We start from the raw sequence: 24,770 nt of genomic DNA, 5'->3' as shown, positions 1-24,770 counted from the left end.
TGCACTCTCAGGAATCCCAGTTCAACATTAAATGTTTGATTTAGTTCGATAATGTCCATCATTTATGTCCAAAGAGCTACTTTTGTTCGCACGTTTGGTAAACAAATCCAAAGTCATGAAGCGCGTTCCCTAGTTGCAGACGAAATGTCAAAAAGTTCCGTTACTGTTCGTAGAAACATGTCAAACGATGTATGGAATCAATCTTTAGGATGTTTTTTTACATAAAACGTCAATAATGTTCCAACCGGAGAATTCCTATGTCTGTAGAAAAGCAATGGAACGAGAGCTAACTGTCTCGTGACCGCGCCTCAGAACCTGTGGCAATCTGCCAAACACCTGGCTCATTCCTCTGTCATTCGCCCCCACTTCACAGTAGAATCCTCAAACAAGTTTCTAAAGATGGTTGACATCTAGTGGAATCCTTAGGAAGTGCAACATAACCCATATCCCACTGTGTATTCAATAGGGACTGGGTTGAAAATCGACCAACCTCAGATTTCCCACTTCCTGTTTGGATTTCTTCTCAGGTTTTTGCCTGCCATATGAGTTCTGTTATACTCACAGACATCATTCAGACAGTTTTAGAATCTTCAGAGTGTTTTCTATCCAATACTAATAATAATATGCATATATTAGCAACTGGGACTGAGGAGCAGGCCGTTTACTCTGGGCACCTCTGGGCACCTTTCATCCAAGCTACTTAATACTGCCCCTGCAGCCATAAGAATGATGGAATGGCTTGTCCTGCACTTTGTAAAAACCCAGAATCTATTGAGTGAATGTTGGAAAAAGTTATTGGTTCCTTTCTAAACATAGCAATGTGAATGCAAAGAGGACTCGGACCACAAGATAGGTGACATGAACTGGCAAAAGAGTTGAATCCTCATTCAAATGCAAGGGCAGTGTGAATACAAAGATAATGGAGTTATTTTAGCTTTTTTCTACCCCAGAGTTCACTTTAAAGAGGACTGAGATCGGTTCTTTTAAAGAGGACTATGTAAAAACACCCTTAGTTCCATTACATTACACATAAGAGTCATTGGATGAAGGCGTCTTCTGTAGCGTTGAGTTTTGTTCAAATCCATGATGCTCAACCTAAACGTTAACACGTGTCACTTGGTATTGGAAGCATAAGAACTTTATCTTTCATTTCAGCGAGAAGTAATTTTCAAAAGATTAAATTGATGCACACCTTGTTAGGGTTACAGTGCTTGTTTACAGAAAACAGACAGAATACAAGAGGCAACCACCTGTGCTAATTAGCTATTTAGTATGCTCCGAAACACCTGTGTATGAGCATAATAAGTGTAGCGGAAGTGTAGTTTCATCAGACGGAGGCATCCACAGCTGTATGGCTCTGCAGCCTGTGCAACACTGCTAGAGGAAGTGTATCTTTTTTATTTGAAGGATTTTTTCTCGTTGATAAAAGTTAGGAGCCATATGTTTCAAAAGCCGTATCACGAGTGATGATTATTGACATTTCTAAATGTTAAAACAGTGTTGGGATTGTATCCTACTTCACATTAGGCAATCGTGGGGGAAGCTAATGGCTGAGAACTATAGGGAGAAGGACTGCAAGGCAGAATGCTGCCTAGAGTTTTCGAGAGCTAGAGGAAGCTTGGATATGTGAGGTGTGCATTGAGAGCATTTGCTGTAGGGATTGTAAAAGATATGGCCACTTGTCAAATGTTTGCAGATGGGAGAAATATGTTATTAAAGAATCGGTGAATGGAAAATGTTGCAACTGTGGAGCAGATCATACTCCGGACTTCCTTGAGTCCCCCATTTGTGTGCAAGAGGTCGAGGTGTCAAGGATCAGGGCTGTACAGCAGATCTCCTATGTGGAGGCGGTGAAGGGACAAGAGGCCACATACTGAAGAAGTGATCTGGATACACTCATTGTGAAGAAGGTGGATTTTGTAGCATTTATAGCCACAGTTATTAATTGTACTGCACAAGAGTCCAAGAAGCTGGACAGAATTGTAGACAAAACGTTTTTGGGGCTCCAAGACTTCATGGCAGAAGCACTGCACGGACTACTGTCACCAGAAAATGTCCCGCCCCCACAGGATCCATCTGAGTCTGTGTAAGGACCAGATTTTTTTATTTTAACAGAAAAACAAGTTGATTAGTTTAGCATTATTTCTGATAGTTTGTATGAATATTTTTACCACGCGTTATTTACTTTTTGCGGCTGTTTATTATCTACCCGCACAGTAGGTAGCGAACGCCATTATAATTATACCAGAGAAGAAGAATAACTCTCTGATTGGAGGGAAAAGATTGACGTCGTAGACGGAAAAGGGCGTCGCATCTTCATCAGGGCGGGAAATCTACCACACATGTCAACAACTAACACATGTCGAATGTTAACGCATTTTATCTAGCTACAGGTAACTATTTTTTAATAATGGGGTAAAGTATTTTGTCGAGTAACTTTGTGTAAGTTCATTCTTATTACCAAAGCTTTATAGCAACTGATAATCAGTAGCTAACTTACTTGCAAACTGTTCTGGGATCTCGTTACAGTAGGGATCTCGCTAAGTGGTGGTTGTTATTGTTTAGCCAGCTAGGTAGCTAGCTTGCTTGTCAAAGGAAGAGAACGTCGCCCTCTTTGACACGCAAGTATTGCTCAGTGACTAATGGGCAGTGGTCTGTTTTCTAAATCTTATTTAGAGAGCCATGCAGGCGTTTTTGAAAGGAACATCTACTCAAGGCGCCAGACCTCTGAAAGAGAAAGGTGCCGGGACCAGCGGAGAGAAGAAGCAGAAGTCTGTCCCCTGGGTTGAGAAATAGTAAGTTCAATTTCTCTGCGGCTGTAATGTAAGGCCTTGTGAATCTGCCTTCATAAAATGAAAATCCAGACACACAATGAACAGTTGCTATTCTTCCCTTAAACTGCCAGGTCGCAGTTGTAAATGAGAACTTGTTCTCAACTGGCCTAACATTACCTGGTTATATGTTTAGTCAGAAAGAAAACCCTGCGTTAATATGATCAACTGCACACTGAAATCCATTGTTTGATTGTTTACAGTAGACCAAAATGTATGGAAGAGGTGGCGTTTCAAGAGGAGGTGGTTGCTGTGCTGAAGAAGACTATAGAGGGCGCTGATGTAAGTTCCCTCTTCAGATCCATGAGAGTGACTACTCATATGTCTAGGGTAAATACTGTCTGCTGGGGGGTTCTGTTTGAATATTACATATGCCCAGAGTGGATGAAAACGCACTTTGGTGATGACATTTCACTACCTTATGTTATAAAATACATTTTACGAAGACAAATATGATTCTTCATGTGCTGAATCGTTCAGTGGGGTCTTTCTCTAACACATCATTACCATTACAGTGATCCCTCGCCACTTCGCGGTTCACTTATCGCGGATTCGCTATTTCGCGGATTTTCATAATGCATTTTTTTTTTTTTTTTGGTGCATTGTGCTCTGCATTCTGATTCGCTAAAAACTCACTCCCGCTTCTTGTATCAAAACATGCTACGAATTGTGCTATCATTTTGTCGTCTCGTGCAGTTATGTGTACGTACATCGCTTAGCAACCATGGTGCGAATGGCCACTGAACTTAAGCGAGTAGCTGAGGAATGGGACCCTTTGATGAGCCGTTCATTACAGTTCTCCAACGTAATCGATGGTGGCATGTCGGTGTACAAGGATCTTTTTGCAAAGAAGAAAAAAGAGCGACAACAGCTGCCTATCACTATGTTCTTCTCCCGAACAAACACACCTGCACCGCGGGCTTCAGAAGAAGAGAACACTGCAGAGCGCAGTCAGGATGCAGCGGCCCAGTCTGAAGAGCAGTGAAACGGCCTACACGTGAGTCACTGTATTTGTATACATGTAATAGTTGCTAATTGTAAAAAAAAAAAAAAAATCTATTTCGCGGATTTCACTTATCGCGGGTCATTTTCGGAACGTAACCCCCGCGATAAACGAGGGATTACTGTATATCCAAAATGTTGGATTTTGTAACCTTATACAGTTGAAGTCGGAAGTTTACATACACCTTAGCCAAATGCATTTAAACTCAGTTTTTCACAATTCCTGACATTTAATCTGACATTTATTTCAGCTTTTATTTATTTAATCACATTCCCAGTCGGTCAGAAGTTTACATACACATAATTAGTATTTGGTAGCATTGCCTTTAAATTGTTTAACTTGGGTCAAACATTTCAAGTAGCCTTCCACAAGCTTCCCACAATAAGTTCGGTGAATTTTGGCCCATTCCTCCTGACAGAGCTGGTGTAACTGAGTCAGGTTTGTAGGTCTTCTTGCTCGCACAAGCTTTTTCAGTTCTGCCCCCAAATTTTATATTGGGTTGAGGTCAGGGCTTTGTGATGTCCTCTCCAATACCTTGACATTGTTGTCCTTAAGCCATTTTGCCACAACTTTGGAAGTATGCTTGGGGTCATTGTCCATTTGGAAGACCCATTTGCGACCAAGCTTTAACCTGATGAGGATAGAGGGCGCTATTTACACTTTGGGGGAAAAACGTGCCCAATTTAAACGGCCTCGTACTCTATTCTTGCTCGTACATTATGCATATTATTATTACTATTGGATAGAAAACACTCTCTAGTTTCTAAAACCGTTTGAATTTTGTCTGTGAGTAAAACAGAACTCATTTGGCAGCACACTTTCTGACCAGGAAGTGGAAAGTCTGAAAATTATGCTCTGTTCAAGGGCCTGCCTATAAATGGGCATGACACGTATGAGTATACATGCATGTCATACACCTTCCCCAGGATGTCAAGATGCAGTGAGAGAAGAAATGGAGTGATTATCTTGGTCTGAGATGGAATACGTCCTCTTGGAATGACATGTCACCCATTTTATGTTTTCAGGAAGGCGCGAAGTTGGTCCTGGATTTGCCATCTGAATAGCTGTCGTTATGGGCGATTACTATCTCCGGCTTTGATTTTATTTGATACATGTGACCATATCATCGTAAAGTATGTTTTTTCAATATAGTTTTATTAGATTTTTGAAATTTATTCGGGACGTTAGGCGTGTTGCGTTGTGTGCCTTTGTTCAGAAAGGAGAGCTTCGAGCCACTTGGCCAGTGTGCTTAATAAATCAGGAGGGAAAAACGATGTTCTAAATCCAAACAACGACTGTTCTGGACAAAGGACCCCTTGTCCAACATTCTGATGGAAGATCACCAAAAGTAGGACCCATTTTGTGATGCTATTTCATATATCTGTCGAACTGTATACTAGTAGTTTTGCGCTCAGATTTTGGGATGTCGTAATGAAGATATTTTTAGAATTCTAACGCTGCGATTGCATTAAGAACTAGTGTTACTATCATTTCCTATACAACATGTATTTTTTTGTAATGTTTATGAATAGCTATTTGGTCAGAATAGGTGAGAGTCTAATAGAAATATCCGCACATTCTGGGAAACAGAAGCTACATTAGCATAATGGATAACCACTGATTTCAGCTCTAAATATGCACATTTTCGAACAAAACATAAGTGTATGTATAACCTGATGTTATAGGACTGTCATCTGAGGAAGGTTTATGAAGGTTAGTGAAAATTGATATCTTTTGCTGGTTTATTCGCTAATGCTAACGTGCCTATTGCTGACGCTAACGTGCCTTGATGAATGAATGCGGTTGTGTGTAGGCTATTGTAGTAAGCTAATATAATGCTATATTGTGTTTTCGCTGTAAAACACTTAAAAAATCTGAAATATTGGCTGGATTCACAAGATGCTTGTCTTTCATTTGCTGTACACAATGCATTTTTCAGAAATGTTTTATGATGAGTATTTAGGTATTCCACGTTGGTCTCTATAATTACTCTGGCTGCTTCGGTGCTATTTTTGACGGTAGCTGTGATGGTAGCTGCAATGTACAACTGATTTATACCTCAAATATGCACATTTTTCGAACATAACATAGATTTATTGTGTAACATGTTATAAGACTGTCATCTGATGAAGTTGTTTCTTGGTTAGTTTGGTTGGTTCTTGGTTAGTCTGGTTGGCTTTGTGCATGCTACCTGTGCTGTGAAAAATGTCTGTCCTTCTTTGTATTTGGTGGTGAGCTAACATAAATATACGTGCTGTTTTTGCTGTAAAACATTTAAAAAATCGGACATGTTGACTGGATTCACAAGATGTGTATCTTTCATTTGCTGTATTGGACTTGTTAATGTGTGAAAGTTAAATATTTCTAAAAATATTTTTTGAATTTCGCGCTCTGCCTTTTCAGTGGAATGTGGGAGGAGTTCCGCTAGCGGAACGCCTTGGCCAGACAGGTTTTAACTTCCTGACTGATGTCTTGAGATGTTGCCTCAATATATCCACATACTTTTCCATCCTCATGATGCCATCTATTTTGTGAAGTGCACCAGTCCCTCCTGCAGCAAAGCACCCCCACAACATGATGCTGCCACCCCCGTGCTTCATGGTTGGGATGGGGTTCTTCGGCTTGCAAGCCTCCCCATTTTTCCTCCAAACATAACGATGGTCATTATGGCCAAACAGTTCTATTTTTGTTTCATCAGACCAGAGGACATTTCTCCAAAAAGTACGATCTTTATCCCCATGTGCAGATGTGCAGTTGCAAACAGTAGTATGGCTTTTTTATGGCAGTTTTGGAGCAGTGGCTTCTTCTTTGCTGAGCGGCCTTTCAGGTTCTGTCAATATAGGACTCGTTTTACTGTGGATATAGATACTTTTGTACCTGTTTCCTCCAGCATCTTCACAAGGTCCTTTGCTGTTGTTCTGGGATTGATTTGCACTTTTCGCACCAAAGTGCGTTCATCTCTAGGAGACAGAAAAGATTTCGATCTTGCAATCTTCTGGTTACTAGTCCAATGCTCTAACCACTAGGCTACCTGCCGCCCCAACTTCCGACTTCAACTGTACATCCAATAATAAGCGTTGAGCTTTGTTGACAGAGCATTTCAGCTTAATCACCAAAACTTTTGATGATTTTACATTTTGTGGTCGTTGTCTTCTAGTTATTTCACAAATGGCAAAATTAGCATGACATGAGCTGAATTAAATGTAAAAGGCTTTGAAAATTAAAAGCTTGGGGTGCACTCAGTGCTCTGACATTTCACAGATGTTTTTTGTGAGTAGTATTGGAGAAAAACAGGAACTTCGTATTAATATGAACTGCGTATACTAAAATATGAAAATACTACATATCATGTCCCAAATCGATATATATCTTATAGGAGTGTAACGGTACACATATTAGTAACGAACCATTCTATTTGGGGACCTCTGTTCGGTCCGCACTGTGAACCCGAATGGATGAATAAATAGATAAAACAATAGATAAAACATCTAAACTGCAGTGTATACCTCTTTTTAGTACTGTAAAGCTGAGCTTAAAAAACATTGTATGCTATTCCGTTAAAACATCTCGAGCCTATGTGCACGTTGTAATTATAATCTCAATTGCTTCATTTCATACTTTCCTTTTGGGAGGCGCAGCCGGAAACTAGTTCTCTACGATTGTGAGTGGTGGGGTCGATAAACAAGAATTGGAGGTTCCTCATCATTTAAATCTCCACTTTGGGACCATTTTGGCTTCCCAGTAGAAGCAAAAATGTATTTAACTTAGTAGGAAAGCAACTAAATGTATTGAATTTATTGGAACATTAATTAATTTGACGATGATGATAACACATGAACAAAATGGATAAGTAATTCTTATTTTCCTTCAACTTTTTGAAGAGGCAACGGTGCGGGAATGCCCCTGTCTGTGTGTGTGCGTTTTGTCTGCCACGGTGTAGCCCTTAGCGATTATGTTAATAACAACAGTCTTCTGGTAGATGGAAAGACTTTCCCAAAAACCTTCTCAATTAAATGTTAACTACAAAGTAGCCTATGCATACATGACAGAATGATATCATGATTATTTGCCTTCCTTACTCCAGTGGTGATTTGCGGTCACGTGGGCTACAGAAACACTGCTAACCAAGCAAGGCTCATGCTGGTGTTCACCTAAATTTAATGGTATATTTATACCCCAAAATGTATATTTCTTATATTTTTCCCAGACCTCAAATGGTCTCCTGATGTGGTTTAAGCATTGTGAACATAGAACCTGACATTTTGTGTCATTTCTGAGTGTGTAACCCTGACAAACAGGGAAAAATCTGAAACCTGGAAAAATGGAATTAGGCAAAAAAAATACATATTTGTATAATTTAATAAGGCCCTACATTATGGCTCATGATATATTCCTGAGTTAGTTTTACATCTTTTGCCAAAACAAAAATGAACTACAGTAACTGTTGGCATTTCATTTTCCTGCTGAACCGAACCACGACCCCAAAACCGCAATATGTACCGAACCGTGGGTTTGAACTGTTACCACTTTACTATCTTACCTTTAATGTTTCATGTTTTCTGGATTTGAGAAGATGAGTTCAATGCTAAGCCTGTCAGGTAGCCTTAATTCTCACAACAGCATCCAGCCTAGCTGACACAAAGCTATTTTCCTGGTTTTATGACAAACATTTATCTGGCTTCCATTGATTTAGTCGCACTAATTTTGACCATCCTACAATGGTAAAAACTCCCCCCAAAATGATATAATCTCCGTTGCAGCTCCCCAATCTGCTGTTCTATGGACCACCTGGAACAGGAAAGACGTCCACCATCCTGGCTGCAGCCAGGGAACTTTATGGGTGAGAGTGACTCACCGGCTTTACAGATTACTGCATGCAAACTCCCAATTTATGCAGACACTGCGTTTGTGGGTTTCAGCTGTACAGTGCTTGTATACACCACAGTCAGTTTTCCCTGTCTGTTCCTCTCCACAGGCCAGAGCTGTACCGACAGAGAGTCCTGGAGCTGAACGCCTCTGATGAGAGAGGGATTCAGGTGGTCAGAGAGAAAGTCAAGAGATTTGCCCAGCTGACTGTAGCAGGACACCGCACTGAGCAAGTACAAGTTTCCTTAACCCTTTACACTCTCGTACCTGTATACGCGTTAAAAATGTCATATTTGGGCACTGATAAACAGCCTAAATTGAAACGCAGTCGCTGTACAGTGTTAAAAAGAAAAATACTATTGCAACCTCTGCAATAAGGAATTGAGACTAAAAGCTTGAAGTTTCAAGTGTTTAATACCAAGAGAATCCCCATCCATCTTCTGTTCTGGGCCTGACCCTGCTCTCTGATCCTGGGCAATTGCCTCTTATCTGATTAGGTCAACATTTCTAAATTAGCGTACACACAGTTTCATGGCCTAAACTCCATTAATACTCACAGTAATCATTCACTACACAGGATACAAACAAACTGCAGTTTAACATAAAACATGTTACATTTTGACAGAATCCATCAACAGTAACATGCTATACATGACGTCAGAGCTCTGGCTCTGCGCTTCACAGCTCTGTATGGGTTTTGACGGACAGCCGTTCTGAACTTGAGCACCTCGCACGACAAGAACTTGCCCACATCCTAATCTGGCTAATTTGCCAACTTTTACGAAAAAATGTTTTGTTTGAGTGTGGGAAATGCTGTAAATTTAAGAGGACTGTATTTTGAAAGATGAGACGTTGAGGATTATAATAAATATCTCTTTGATGTTAAACAAGCAAACGAAATACCAAATGTGCACTGACACATTCCAAATCATAACACTCATGTCATATACAGTGTCAACTTTTATGATCACTGTTTGATGTACAGTTACAAGGGGCGATTGTCAGGGGGCGGGAACATAATTACAAATAATTTATAGACTGCAAATTGACTGCAAGAATCCCAAACAGATGACTAAAACATAATCACTTCAAACCTTGCGTACATGTATATACATTTACATACAGTATATCTTTATATTATGCGTGGTAATACTTTGGAACAGTTTTTTAAAATATAAAAATCACTTGGAGCTGATTTGCTGGTCTTTTTACAGTTTTATTTTCAACAAATAAAAAAGGTAAATATTTATTTTGCTCAAATTGGGGGGCAAAATAAAAATCACCTTAATAATTTTGGGATTTCATTATCAACTAAAAATACATGTAAAAGGCATGAAATCAACAGTGTAATGTTTGGATTCAGTCTTGTCAGGTGAACTGTTGTCCTCACCTTTGGTCTAATAATTTTGCCATAATCTCTAAACTGTTCCCTTACAATTGCTACCATTTATAATGCATATATTTCTTCTGTAATAAACATTTCAATTTAGCTCTATCCATATAGGCCAATTTCCACAAGTGTAAAGGGTTACCCTTCATTACACACACACACACACACACACACACACACACACACACACACACACACACACACACACACAGCAAGCTCAATCTAGACAACAGATCAGATCATATAATGCATGCCCTTTCCTTACCCCATATAACTGTCAGCATCTTGTTCATGTTAAATGATGATATTAAAGTTTCTTTCCCTTCCTTACCTCTGACAGTGGGAAACCATGCCCACCCTTTAAGATCATCATCCTGGATGAGGCTGACTCAATGACCAACGCTGCTCAGGCTGCTCTCAGACGCACCATGGAGAAGGAGTCCCGGACCACCCGCTTCTGTCTCATCTGCAACTATGTCAGCAGGTCAATTGGGTTTCAGACTCCAAGAGGCACACTAGAATACGACATTAATATTGGGGGTTGGTTTAGGAGTCCATTACATAACAATACAAACTCTTTAAGACACTTTACAACATGCTGTAATAAATGTTAAATTTGTTGCTAAGCTAACTCAACTTGAATGTGATTTGATTTTCAGGATTATTGAGCCCTTGACATCCAGATGCTCTAAATTCCGCTTCAAACCTCTGGCCAATCAGGTCCAAGAAGAGCGCCTGCTAGAAATCTGTTACAAGGAGAATCTCAAGTACTCGAAGGAGGTGAGGACTGCAAACTGGCAACTGTCTTTGAAATAATATTTTTCCAAAGAAACGCTCTGTACACACCTTTTTACTTAAATTAATCATCTTCCATTATCCTTAAATTCTGTTTCCCTGTAGGGAATTGCAGCGTTGGTGAAGGTTTCAGAGGGGGATCTGAGAAAAGCCATAACCTTTCTTCAAAGTGCTGCACAGCTGAACACAGATAATGAGATTACGGAGAGCGCGGTCATAGAGATAGCAGGGGTGAGTGCTTTAACCGTATTACACTCAACATCAGTAATAGTTACCTGTTTTATGCACTGTGTGCAATCCTGTCAAAGGAGAGGTATCAAACGTTTGCTGACCATGCTCACGTTAATCTTTTTAAGGTTGTTCCACCCAAGATGATCGACAATTTGCTTAAAATCTGTTACAAGGGCACATTTGAAAAACTAGAGATTGCTGTTTGGGTATGTACATTGGTTTTCTATTGCTCCTTCAATACATATGGAAGAACATGAAGAACTCCTTTCCATGACAGACTGACCAGGGTAAAGCTATGATCCCTTATTGATGTCACTTGTTAAATCCACTTCAATCAGTGTAGATGAAGGTGAGGAGGACAGGTTAAAGAATGATTTTTAAGCCTTGAGACAATTGAGACATGGATTGTGAATGGGAAAGACTAATTTTTAAGTGCCTTTGAACAGGGTATGGTAGTAGGTGCCAGGTGCACCGGTTTGTGTTAACCCCAGCAGCTTTGCAGTTCTTTTCACGCTCAACAATTTCCCGCGTGTAATCAAGAATGTTCCACCAGCCAAAGGACATCCAGCTAACTTGACACAACTGTGGGAAGCATTGGAAACAACATGGGACAGCATCACTGTAGAATGCTTTCAACACCTTGTAGAGTCCATGTCTCAACAAATTGAAGCTGTTCTGAGGGCAAAAGGGGGTGGTGCAACACAATATTAGGAAGGTGTTCTTAATGTTTCGTATACTGCTCTCTACCAGACTATTCACCAGGCCGTTCTGCCTCTTACAGAACATGGTAGATGAAGGCTATGCCGCCACACAGATCATCAACCAGCTACACGAAGCCATCATAGAGGAAGAGCTGGATGACAAGCAGAAGTCTGCCATCACGGAAAAGATGGCAGTAGGTGTTTCAAAAGGGCATAACTTGCATTGTGGTAATATTATTCTTTCAATAATGTTGTGATTACGATGCCTACAGTAGTAGTAACTTATTGATTTTTCTTCCACTTCCAGGTGGTTGATAAGTGTCTAGTGGATGGTGCAGATGAGTACCTGCAGATGCTGAGTCTGTGTTCTGTGATCTTGCAGCAAGCCACCCAGAGTAACTGACTCTACAACCTCGCCTCTCTTTATGAACCATTCCTCTATGTTTACATCCTAACCAACTGCTTTTTTTGATACATGTTTTTACTCATTAATCTAAATGTTTTCCTTTAAATAATGTATTTGTTAATCAATGCGGTCATACTTCAGGGGTCAGTTTCATTAAAAAGTACTGTGATTTCACATCTGGGTTTTGAGTCAGTTAGGAAAAAAACACATGTAACCATATTTTATGAATAAAAAAAAGATATGGATGCTTCTTTGCAGATATGCACATACTGTCCATAATATGCATCATAATCTCACATCAATGCATTTTAAAAGTATGATTACAGATGTAACAGATCAACATTGTCAGTTTAGTGTAGTTCATACGTTAACTGCTTCAGCACGGCGAGTGTCTGCCAGGTCTGGTGTATGTGTACTGCCTTGTTTCTTCGATTCTGGTACAGTAGCTGATGGAGGTAGCCACATTTTTGAGTCATCCAGACATGCAGCAGCTACATCGCTACATCGCAAAGGCCTTGCCTCGTCTCTTTGAGCCACTTCTCCATACAGGGATCACTATTCATCTCACAAATATTGCGTAGGATGACTGCGGCATGCCTGGGCCAGCACAGGGATCAGGGCAGCTTGGCAGTTGTTGCGCTTCAAGCACTACCAGCAGGCTTTCAGGCACGAGAAGGTAGCCTCAATAGGTGTTGGTGCTCAGATGAGCATTGAATGTTGCTGAGGTGTTCGTTGAAGTGACTCTGGATAACGTTTGAGCATCCAGCTCCGTAAAGGGAAAGCTGCATCACCCAACAGCGCATAGCCGAGAGGTTGTCCCATGAGTTTGTGAGGTGTGCGTGGTGACAACCACCCTTCTCACCAAATCCATAGTTCAGAGCCCTGCAGCATGGTTGCATCACCAGTGCTGCCTTAAAGCCTACACGAAAGTCCCAGACTGGACCATGTCCATTCATACTGCACCAACGTGGAGGGTTATCCATTGCTGTTTGACATTGATATTTCACAGAAATGTGAAGGGAATTAATGACACCCGCACAATGAGGGAAACCCCACTGTGTTGAACATGGCAGCAATTTCCTCCAGCTCCTGTTCACTTGGCTGATGAATGAGTGGCTTCAGTACTGTCACAACAATATTGTATAAATGTGATTACTGTGGGGCTGTTCGTGCCAAGTAGGTCACGGATAGAGTCAAAGTTGGTGGCAAACCATAACTATTGCCACACGTTTATCCAGGTAGGGTCTTTTACTTCTGGTCTGAGCTTGTCACAGAGTTGGTGGAATGTGTCGAGCCAGTCTTGAGGCTGGAACTTCATCACAACCCTCTCCCGCCAGTCTGACAGGATCTGCAGGTGAGTGGTCGTGAGGGTGGTGGTCTTGAGGGAGCTTGGTGGTAGCTAAAACTAGAATAGATATATATATACCGGTAGATATCAGTTAAATATTAGAATTCCCACTTTTTATTTAATCACCTATTTGATTCTGCCTTTGAAATACTGCATGCATTCTCTTGATACAGACACGTGATATGTCAATTTCTGACTGCACTGTATGTAGACGCCTCTTCATTTTGTTGAGGATATAGCTACATTTTATGTCTGAAATGACGTTCGATTTCCGTTTATCCATGATAGGGAATCTTTCTGAGATGTTATGATAAGGAAGGTGCGTCTCTGCTAACTTTTAGGTGGTGCAATGATGACCGTACCAAAAGGAGAAAAGATTAGTTTGAAAGGGCACTGGAACACTGGTTCTCCATTTACCTGTCATGATTAATAAATTGTTATTTAACTTGTGCCATTGCACAGAAGGTGATGCACAACCTGATGCCCAAAAACTCCCCAATGTCCTCTCCCAGCAGCATTGTGACAGGTTCAACACGTCCCGTGCAGGGGCCAGCTGGAGCATCAACTTTCACAGGATTAATCATTGTACAGTATGTCACTTTAACATCCTAGCTTGTGAATTATGATGGGTAACTCCATTTGAATTCAATCACTTTTTGAAAGCACCCCTTTTGATTTGAACAAAAACTTCCATACATATTTGCCTATTGTAGAAGTGCTCAAAAGTGACTTGTTGGACCTGAATGCCAAAACATTCAAGGGATAAAGGTGCTCAAAGTTGACCTATTTTGCATACCCCACTATATTATACGACATACATAGTCTTAATCACTGGAAAATATAAGTTAACAGTTGGGATTGATACAAACAGCGTTGTCGAACTATTTTATAATTTCTTAAAAATAATGCTTTTAATCTTAAATGTCCAAGGCAACAGTAAACATATTGGCCCCCACGAATGATGCAGCTTGCCCACCCCCTGCCTTGAGCCAATTGAGATATCGCATGTGAGAGAGTTTCTATCTACAAGCCATCAGACTGCTGAACATTTGAACTGGACTGACCACCTGCTCTGATTCTCTGCACTTTAGCACACATGCACACAGACACACACCTGCACAGACATACACACATATATACATTCATGCTACACACACACATCACAACTGTTGCTTGCTACCAGATTTAATATGCTGCTCAGTTTATACACGGTTTATATGCATTTCAGTTATTGTGTGTGACCACAGATTATCCATTATATTGACCAGATACTCAAGTCGCCGCTCTATGGTAGGCAGTTAGCTTGGGTACCAGTCCAGGGTTTTAAATTCACATAAACTTGCCAGTGACACACACACTGGGTTAGTACCAAGTGAAAACTACTGGCCCAAATGAGAAAATTACTGGCCCGGCCAAAATCACAGGAAAGTGAATTATGCATTCAGAATTTCAATTGTGGGTGATTTAATGTTTCATTTTCAGTTTGGGCAAGTACCTTTTTATATAGCCAACCATAAAATCAGATATTTACACTGATTGTTTGGAAAACAAAACACCCTCCCCTCTCAATGATGACATTGAACCTATATTAAACCGTTTAATATGTAATATTCCCCTCAAGAAATCATCCCAATAACATATCAATGAAAAGCATTATCTTTAGGTAGATGGTCCATATTATCAGGCAGGTGTGTCTGATGCAGCATTTTGGCTACATGGCTGAAGCATGGGGTTACTCCTTTGCATTGTTTACCACAATGGGCTTTATCTTCAGCTAGATCAGACTCTAAATATGATTTTGTTGCTTGTTTAATGTCCTAAAAAAAACTCCCAGTGGCACTAATAAAATCATGTGATTTATACAGTGTTTATCAATACAGTGTAATTGTGTGATTTTTTACAAAGAATTGAGTATAGGCCTAACGCGTATGCCTTCGAATGGCTGAAGCGCTTCACGCGGTTACTTTTTTCTAATTCTCATGCCAGACACTTGATATTGTAAAACGCTGCCCTCTTGTGCAAAAATGTATGAATTGTGGAGAAATAAATCACGCCTCTTTTCGATAATTGTCTTCAAAACTGTTGCATTTTACTGAGAATGCATTTAGGAATGTTGTGCAGTGACTGTGCTTATAGGAGACACATTTCGTTCTGCACAGCAATCAGCTGTGTGAGGAGTTGTGTGCTCTTGCCACCTAACAGTTGATATTCAGCCATAGCTGCATGAAGTATGGGTGCTGCATCACCCTCTGAAAAATCTGAATCTTAATATATATAAATATATCTCTTTTTTTTTTTAAAGAAAATATTTTATATGTACTGAACAAAAATATAAATGCAACATGAAACAATTTGGAAGATTTTACTGAGTTACAGAAAATCAGTCAATTGAAATAAATTAGGCCCTAATCTATGGATTTCATGTGACTGGGAATACAGATATGCATCTGTTGGTCACAGATACTGTACCTTTAAAAAAAAAAGTAGGGACAACCAGTCAGTATGGGTGACCACCATTTGCCTCATGCAGTGTTACACATCTCCTTTGCATAGAGTTAATCAGGCTGTTGATTGTGGCCTGTGGAATTTTGTCTCACTCCTCTTAAATGGCTGTGCGAAGTTGCTGGATATTGGCGGGAACTGGAACGCTGTCGTGCACGACGATCCAGAGCATTCCAAACATACTCAATAGGTAACATGTCTGGTGAGTATGCAGGCCAACATTTTCAGCTTCCAGGAATTGTGTACAGATTCTTGCGACATGGGGCCATCCATTATCATGCTGAAACATGAGATGAAGACTGCGAATGAATGGTACGACAATGGGCCTCAGGATCTCATCACAGTATCTCTGTGCATTCAAATTGCCGTCGATAAAATGCAATTGTGTTTGTTTTCCATAGTTTATGCCTGCCCATACCATAACACCACAACGTTGACATCCGCAAACTGCTCGCCCACACAACGCCAAACAATACAGCTTCTTGATATGCCACACCTGTCAGGTGGTGGATTATCTTGGCAAAGGAGAAATGCTCACTGACAGGGAAGTAAATACACTGCTCAAACAAATAAAGGGAACACTTAAACAACACAATGTAACTCCAAGTCAATCACACTTCTGTGAAATCAAACTGTCCACTTAGGAAGCAACACTGATTGACAATAAATTCACATGCTGTTGTGCAAATGGATTAGACAAAAGGTGGAAATTATAGGCAATTAACAAGACACCCCCAATAAAGGAGTGGTTCTGCAGGTGGTGACCACAGACCACTCCTCAGTTCCTATGCTTCCTGGCTGATGTTTTGGTCACTTTTGAATGCTGGCGGTGCTTTTACTCTAGTGGTAGCATGAGACGGAGTCTACAACCCACACAAGTGGCTCAGGTAGAGCAGCTCATCCAGGATGGCACATCAATGCAAGCTGTGGCAAGAAGGTTTGCTGTGTCTGTCAGCGTAGTGTCCAGAGCATGGAGGCACTACCAGGAGACAGGCCAGTACATCAGGAGACGTGGAGGAGGCCGTAGGAGGGCAACAACCCAGCAGCAGGACCGCTACCTCCGCCTTTGTGCAAGGAGGAGCACTGCCAGAGCCCTGCAAAATGACCTCCAGCAGGCCACAAATGTGCAGTGTACATTTGTGCCCAGAATATGAGAGAAATAAGCTTCTTGTGCATATGGAACATTTCTGGGATCTTTCATTTCAGCTCATGTTGCATTTATATTTTTCAGTATACCCCTTTCTTTTGGTTTAGAAGAAGTGCAAGGTCGAATTGAGTTTGTTCACACGCGCACTTCACGAAGGTGGCGTTCCCTAACGGAAATATGCAAATATGTGCTACAACGTGCCAATAGGATCTCGCTAGCTCGTACTTGACTTTTCCCACCTCTTGCTTGTTCTGCCTACTATCCTTAATTTGCTCCCACTGTAAACGACACAGATGTACTATGTTGGGTTAGTTATAAACATCTTTTGCAGAGCCGTTGTGAAGGAATTTGTCAAGGAAGTGACTTTGTTTATACAGGACCTCCCGCCCCCACCTGCTGTCTATTCTGTCTCCCTCTCCGGTGGCTTCTACCTCGGATTCAGATCCTCAGAGCTCCGACTGTGAGGTTGTCTGAGACTCCGGCACATTCATCATCCATGATGGATACTGCAGCTGGCTCGGATCCATCGAGCCCCGCCGCCCCTTGGTCCTCGTGGGGGTTTGCAAATCCACTCGAGGCGAAAGAACGGCCGGACCTCCTCAGCCATTGCACCAGATGTCGTCATTGGCAGCTCTATGGTAAATAACATCTTGGTTCTCAGGGCAAAAACCCTGTGCTATCCTGGAGCACGAGCACAGGACATTTTGAGCCTGCTTCAGGAGCTGCAGCTGTCGTAGTCCATGTGGGGTCAAATGACATTAGGAGGGCTAGCTCAGAACTGCTGAACATTTTAAATAACTGATTTTCTCTCTGAAAGATTCCAAAAAGCGGCACATTTATTTCAGGTCCGGTACTAACGTTGGGCCGTAGTTGTGAAAGATTCAGCAGGCTACTGGCATTACACACTTGGCTAAAAGATTTGCTCTTTTGGATGAACTTTTATAGATCACTTTGACACCTTCTGTAAACAGACGATCCTCTACAGGAATGACAGAGTCCATCCAAATCATCTTGGATCCTGGACTCTATTCATTTCAAGGCTTCGTTTAGACCGATGTATCAATGGCCCAAACCCAGCTCAGATAATCCCTACCATTGTGTCGCTGAGTTGACGTAATTCTGCAGCAAATGTACATTATCACAAGGGCGTTGGCAGTCACAATGTAAGTAAGCTAATTTGTCCCTCTAACTCCCCTGAATGCCTCTGTCGATCCTACAGCTATTGTATGCAGTAATCATATGTATCTGAACCAGAGTTACACTGTTAGCACTGAGGCAGTGCGCCTTAGTAGGAAGTCCCCTGTGTGCAGCTGAAACATTAACATCGTCATGTCTACTTCTGATAAGCTTCCCAGTAAAGCAATAAAAAAACTAAGTATCCCAGAAAAGTGCTAAAAATTAGCCCACATTAACATATGTAGCCTTAGAAACAAGGTTCATGAATTCGATAACTTGCTAGTAACAGATAACATTCATATTCTGATTATATCTGAAAGTCACTTCGATAATACCTTTTAATGATAGTGGTAGCAATACATGGTTATAACATCTACAGAAAATACAGAAATTCCAAAGGGGGCAGTGTTGGGGTCCATATTCAGAGCCACATTCCCGTAAAGCTTAGAGGATCTCATGTTAAATACTATCAAATTAAATCAGATGTTATTGGTCACATACACATATTTAGCAGATGTTATTGTAGGTGTAGCGACATGCTTGTGAAGTAATATGACTACAGGTTGACCTGCCTCACGTAAAGCCTGTTCTTGTGGGAAGCTGCTATAGACCACCAAGTGCTAACAGTCAGTATCTGGATAATATGAAATTCTTGGTAATGTATGCGATATCAACAAAGGGGTATATTTTCTGGGTGATCTAAATATTGACTGACTTTCATCAAGCTGTCCACTCAAGAAAAAGCTTCAAACTGTAACCAGTGCCTGCAGCCTGGTTCAAGTTATCAGTCAACCTACCGTTGTAGTTAAACAGCACAGGAATTAAATCATCCAAATGTATTGATCACATTTTTACTAATGCTGCAGAAACCTGCTTAAAAGCAGTATCCAAATCCATTGGATGTAGTGATCACAATATAGTAGCCATATCTAGGAAAACCAAAGTTCCAAAGGCCGGGTCTAATATAGTGTATAAGAGGTCATACAATACATTTTGTAGTGATTCCTGTGTTGATAGTGTAAAGAATATTTGCTGATCTATGGTGTGTAATGAGGAGCAACCAGATGCTGTACCTGACACATTTATGAAATTGCTTATTCCAGTTACTAATAAGCATGCAACCATGAGGTATTGAAAAATGTTATGGTTGAGATAGATTAGGCAAAGGAATGTCAAATAACTCTGGCTGCACAGCTGATTGGAAAATGTAATGCAAATTGAGAAATTGTGCCTAAACTGTATAAAAATAAGAAATTATACTATGATACAAAGATGAATGATAGTAAAAAGCTTTGGACCACTTTAAATACATTTTTGGGCAAAAAGGCAAACCCCACTCCATCATTCATTGAATCAGATGGCTCATTCATCACAAAACCCACTGATATTGGTAACTACTCAGGAAATTTTTCATTGGCAAGATCAGGAAATGTAGGAATGACATGCCTAGGGCTGTGGCGGTCATGAAATTGTCAACTGGTGATTGTCAACCAAATAACTGCCGGTTTCTCGGGAATTGACTGTTTATGGGTAGTATGAAGAAAATGTAGTCTATTTCAGAAGAACAGAATAACGTACTCTGAGTTGTCTTTATGTTAGGCCCTGATCTGGCTATGCCAGTTGGCTGGGGGCTACACAAGTTCATTTAGCAGACAAGATTTGCTTAGAATTCCATGGCGTTATTTTATAGTATTAAGAATACAATTAAACACAGCTGAATAAAATAGGATGTTTTGACTTTTGCGACCAGTGGTTGTTGTGCCCTTGGGCTGAATATAACAATTCATTCCTTTCTCCTGCCTGGAAGCGCCTCTCACTCACATTGGCTCACTCCTATATCTCAAATCAAATTTTATTTGGTCACACACAAGGTTAGCAGATGTAAATGTGAGTGTAGTGAAATGCTTGCATGTCTAGTTCCCGACAGTGCAGTAATATCTAACAAGTAATCTAACATATTCACAACGACTACCATAAACACACAAATGTAAAGGGATGAATAAGAATATATACATATAAATATATGGATGAGCGATGGCCGTGCGGCATAAGCCAGATGCAGTAGATGGTATAGAATACAGTATATACATATGAGATGAGTAATGTAGGATATGTAGACATTATTAAAGTGGCGTTATTTAAAGTGACTAGTGATACCATTATTAAATCCATTTATTAAATGTATTAAAGTGGCAAGAGATTTGAGTCTTTATGTTGGCAGCAGCCACTCTGTTACCGATGGCTGTTTAACAGTCTGATGGCCTTGAGATTGAAAAACAACTTCTGTTTCTTTGTCCCAGCTTTGCACCTGTTCTGACCTCGCCTTCTGGATGATAGCGGGGTGAACAGGCAGTGGCTCGGGTGGTCGTTGTCCTTGATGATCTTTTTGGCCTTCCTGTGACATCGGGTGGTGTAGGTGTCCTGGAGGGCAGGTTCTTATTCTTAATGTCCATCACGTGATTGGGTCCTTAATGTCCATCACGTGATTGGGTCCTTAATGTCCATCACGTGATTGGGTCCTGTCTGTCTCTACAAGTAAAGACAGACACATCGGGGAAGCAACTGTGTGTGTCCTTATCGATATCCGAGGTGCATGTTGAAGATGTTTGAAGAACATCTTCTACAAGATGAGTAGGCCTAACGAACAGCAAAAGCACTAACCTATGTCAATCTACTATCCCCCATAGTACAACAGTTGACCTATTAATTTTGTCAACTTGTCCTTATGTGCAATAAATATATATTCCCAACGTAGTCTGAGACAGTTGTGAGATGCGATAGATCCCAAATTAATACAACCACTAGCATCAAAAAACCTTTTAAAAGCAATGAGGCTGACCTAACAGATCAGAACGTTTAGCTTAAAATGTTGATATACGTTTAAGGTGTTTCTTCACATTATAAGCGCAGCAATGCTTCTTCTTCTTCGGGTGGGGTTTATCGGCAGTTGGCATCCAACGTTATGGTGCATTACTGCCACCTGCTGTACTGGAGTGTGTGCCAGAGACAGGGAAAAACGTAATATTACCTGCCAGCCTCCTTGCTCTTAAAAAAGATAACATATTTGAGACTATATCTAATGACGTTCTACTCAATATAATCTTGAAACGAAGTTCCTATATCCCCTTCTCCCTCATACTAGATCTCATCCTCTCTCTTTCCCTCCAATGTCCACACTGTATCAATACATGCTCCACGGTCTCTGTTTCCTGGCAATACTCACATTTTCCTGTTGGATGCTTTCCTATCACATTTAAGGTCTTATTCAACTGGCTGTGTCCCACCCTTATTCTTGTAAATATAGTTTTCTCTCTCATGTCCCTTCCTGCTGTTCTCCTCCCCAAATTCCCTCTGTACTTGAAATAAATGCCTGTCCTTAGTATCTCTATTCCACTGCTCCTGCCATTTCTCCACTGTCACTGTCCATATCATGCTCTTTGTCTCTGCCTTGCTCATTTAAACTGCCACATCAACATCCCCACTACTTAGTGCTTGTTTAGCCAGTACATCAACTGCCTCGTTTCCCTCCACTCCCACATGAGCTGGGACCCATGTAAATATTATCTGTATACCCATTTGTTTACTCCTGCCATGGGTTTTCTAGCACCTCATAAAGCAGGTCTTGACTGCTACGTGATATAAAGGACTGGAGACCCCTTAGCACTGCACATGAATCAGAGCAAATAACTACTCTTTCTGGCTTAACTTTCTCTACCCACTGCAAGGCCAACAGTATGGCCATCACCTCCGCCATATATACAGCCAGATGATCTGTAATACGTTCCCTGACTTTCACCCCACATTCCTGCACTACAAATGCTGACCCAGTACGTCCTGTCCTTGGTCTTTTGAACCATCTGTGTATATGGCCACACAATTCTGATACACAGTATCCAGACATCTCTTAAACAAATGAGATGGATCAACACCCATCCTATCTTTCCCTGGTTTCTCCAATACTTCTAGATCTACTACTGGAGGTGGGAGGAGCCATGGTGGATTCACAGGGATAGCTATCGTTGGACTAAACTCCCTTCCACACAGTCCCATCTCCTTCGCCTGGGTATTATCCACCCACCCAAAGCTTGTGTTCTGTCTTCGTTCGTGTTCCCAGCATGCCTGAAATCCCTTTCACAGGATGAGATACCCCATGTCCCTGTAGGCTGACCCAATAATTCATTGCCAGCTGCTGTCTCCTAATCTACAATGGCATTTCCCCCATCTCCACCTGAAGTGCAGCCACTGGGGACGTCCGAAACGCCCCACTAAATATTGAGTCCTTGTCCCTGTATGACATCTAGCCTTTCCAATGATGTCCGGGCTGCTGAACCGTACCCTATACTTCCATAGTCTATTACAGATCGGATCAATGCAACATAAACTCAGCAACAAAAGAAACGTCCTCACTGTCAACTGCGTTTATTTTCAGCAACCTTAACGTGTAAATATTTGTATGAACATAAGATTCAACAACTGAGACATAAACTGAACAAGTTCCACAGACATGTGACTAACAGAAATGGAATAATGTGTCCCTGAACAAAGGGGGGGTCAAAATCAAAAGTACCAGTCAGTATCTGGTGTGGCCACCAGCTGCATTAAGTACTGCAGTGCATCTCCTCCTCATGGACTGCACCACATTTGCCAGTTCTTGCTGTGAGATGTTACCCCACTCTTCCAACAAGGCACCTGCAAGTTCCCGGACATGTCTGGGGGGAATGACCCTAGCCCTCACCCTCCGATCCAACAGGTCCCAGACGTGCTCAATGGGATTGAGATCCGGGCTCTTCGCTGGCCATGGCAGAACACTGACATTCCTGTCTTGCAGGAAATCATGCACAGAACGAGCAATATGGCTGGTGGCATTGTCATGCTGGAGGGTCATCTCAGGATGAGCCTGCAGGAAGGGTACCACATGAGGGAGGAGGATGTCTTCCCTGTAACGCACAGCGTTGAGATTGCCAGCAATGACAACAAGCTCAGTCCGATGATGCTGTGACACACAGATCAGGCCATGACCGACCCTCCACCTCCAAATCGATCCCGCTCCAGAGTAAAGGCCTCGGTGTAACGCTCATTCCTTCGACGATAAACGCAAATCCGACCAGCACCCCTGGTGAGACAAAACTACAACTCGTCAGTGAAGAGCACTTTTTCCAGTCCTGTCTGGTCCAGCGACAGTGGGTTTGTGCCCGTAGGCGACGTGTTGCTGGTGATGTCTGGTGAGGACCTGCCTTACAACAGGCCTACAAGCCCTCAGTCCAGCCTCTTTCAACCTATTGCGTACAGTCTGAGCACTGATGGTACCATCCTGTACCTGTCCCGCAGGTGTGATGTTCAGATGTACCGATCCTGTGCAGGTGTTGTTACATGTGGTCTGCCACGGCGAGGACGATCAGTTGTCCGTCCTGTCTCCTTGTAGCGCTGTCTTAGGCGTCTCACAGTACGGACATTGCAATTTATTGCCATGGCCACATCTGCAGTTCTCATGGCTCCTTGCAGCATGCCTAAGGCACGTTCACGCAGATGAGCAGGGACCCTGGGCATCTTTCTTTTGGTGTTTTTCAGAGTCAGTAGAAAGGCCTCTTTAGTATCCTAAGTTTTCATAACTGTGACCTTAATTGCCTACCGTCTGTAAGCTGTTAGTGTCTTAACGACCGTTCCACAGGTGCATGTTCATTAATTGTTTATGGTTCATTGAACAAGCATGGGAAACTGTGTTAAAACCCTTTACAATGAAGATCTGTAAAGTTATTTGGATTTTTACAAATTATCTTTGAAAGACAAGGTCCTGAAAAAGGGATGTTTCATTTTTTGCTGAGTTTATATGGTCTTCAATGAAGCACGCCCAGCCCCCCACTCCTTCCCTGTCAGACAGCGCATCACTTTTAGTACCTTCTTACGATTTCCCATCACTCTCTCAATGTGTTCTGCCCAGATCAGCCTAGTGTCAAAGTATACCCCAAGGAACCTGATGGTCCCCACCCTCTCCAAGTTTCTCCCATATAACCTCAAGCATACCTCATCTCCCAGCTTCCTCCTGGTAAAGACAACTGTCTGACTTTTCTCTACAGAGAACCTGAATCCCCACATTAATGCCCACTGCTCTACCTCATCAATTGCTTCCTGTACCTTCTTGACTATATATGGCATATTTCTTCCTCTCTTCCATAAGGCTCCAACATCTGCAAATAACGACCTCCCAATATCCGGCTGTACCTGAGAGTAAACATCATTGATAATGATTGAGAACAACAGAGGACTAATCATGATCCCCTGTGGAGTAGCATTATCCACCATGTAGCTGGCTGAGAGAGACTTCCCCACCTTCACCTGGATAGACCTTCCAAACAGGAAATCCTTTATACAGTTGT

General features: G+C 41.6%; 1 protein-coding gene across 2 annotated transcripts; it reads left to right on the top strand.

The window, feature by feature from the left end:
- The first annotated feature begins 2,283 nt into the window (after positions 1-2,283).
- On the top strand, positions 2,284-12,470 carry LOC129855294 (replication factor C subunit 4-like). 2 transcript variants are annotated; one of them, XM_055922794.1, is made up of 11 exons: positions 2,284-2,393; positions 2,677-2,795; positions 3,035-3,113; positions 8,595-8,674; positions 8,810-8,929; positions 10,431-10,574; positions 10,750-10,870; positions 10,991-11,116; positions 11,242-11,322; positions 11,898-12,011; positions 12,125-12,470. In XM_055922794.1, exons 2-11 carry the CDS (start codon positions 2,683-2,685, stop codon positions 12,218-12,220), a joined length of 1,074 nt encoding a protein of 357 aa, XP_055778769.1. In that variant the 5' UTR covers positions 2,284-2,393; positions 2,677-2,682; the 3' UTR covers positions 12,221-12,470. The 2 variants fall into 2 exon arrangements, with proteins under 2 accessions (XP_055778769.1, XP_055778770.1); XM_055922795.1 differs by having other exon boundaries at positions 11,898-12,015; positions 12,125-12,213.
- Positions 12,471-24,770: the final 12,300 nt, after the last annotated feature.

The sequence above is a fragment of the Salvelinus fontinalis genome, chromosome 5 (assembly GCF_029448725.1).
Source record: "Salvelinus fontinalis isolate EN_2023a chromosome 5, ASM2944872v1, whole genome shotgun sequence".
Lineage (NCBI taxonomy): Eukaryota > Metazoa > Chordata > Actinopteri > Salmoniformes > Salmonidae > Salvelinus > Salvelinus fontinalis.
This window is presented reverse-complemented; position numbering and strand designations above follow the sequence as displayed.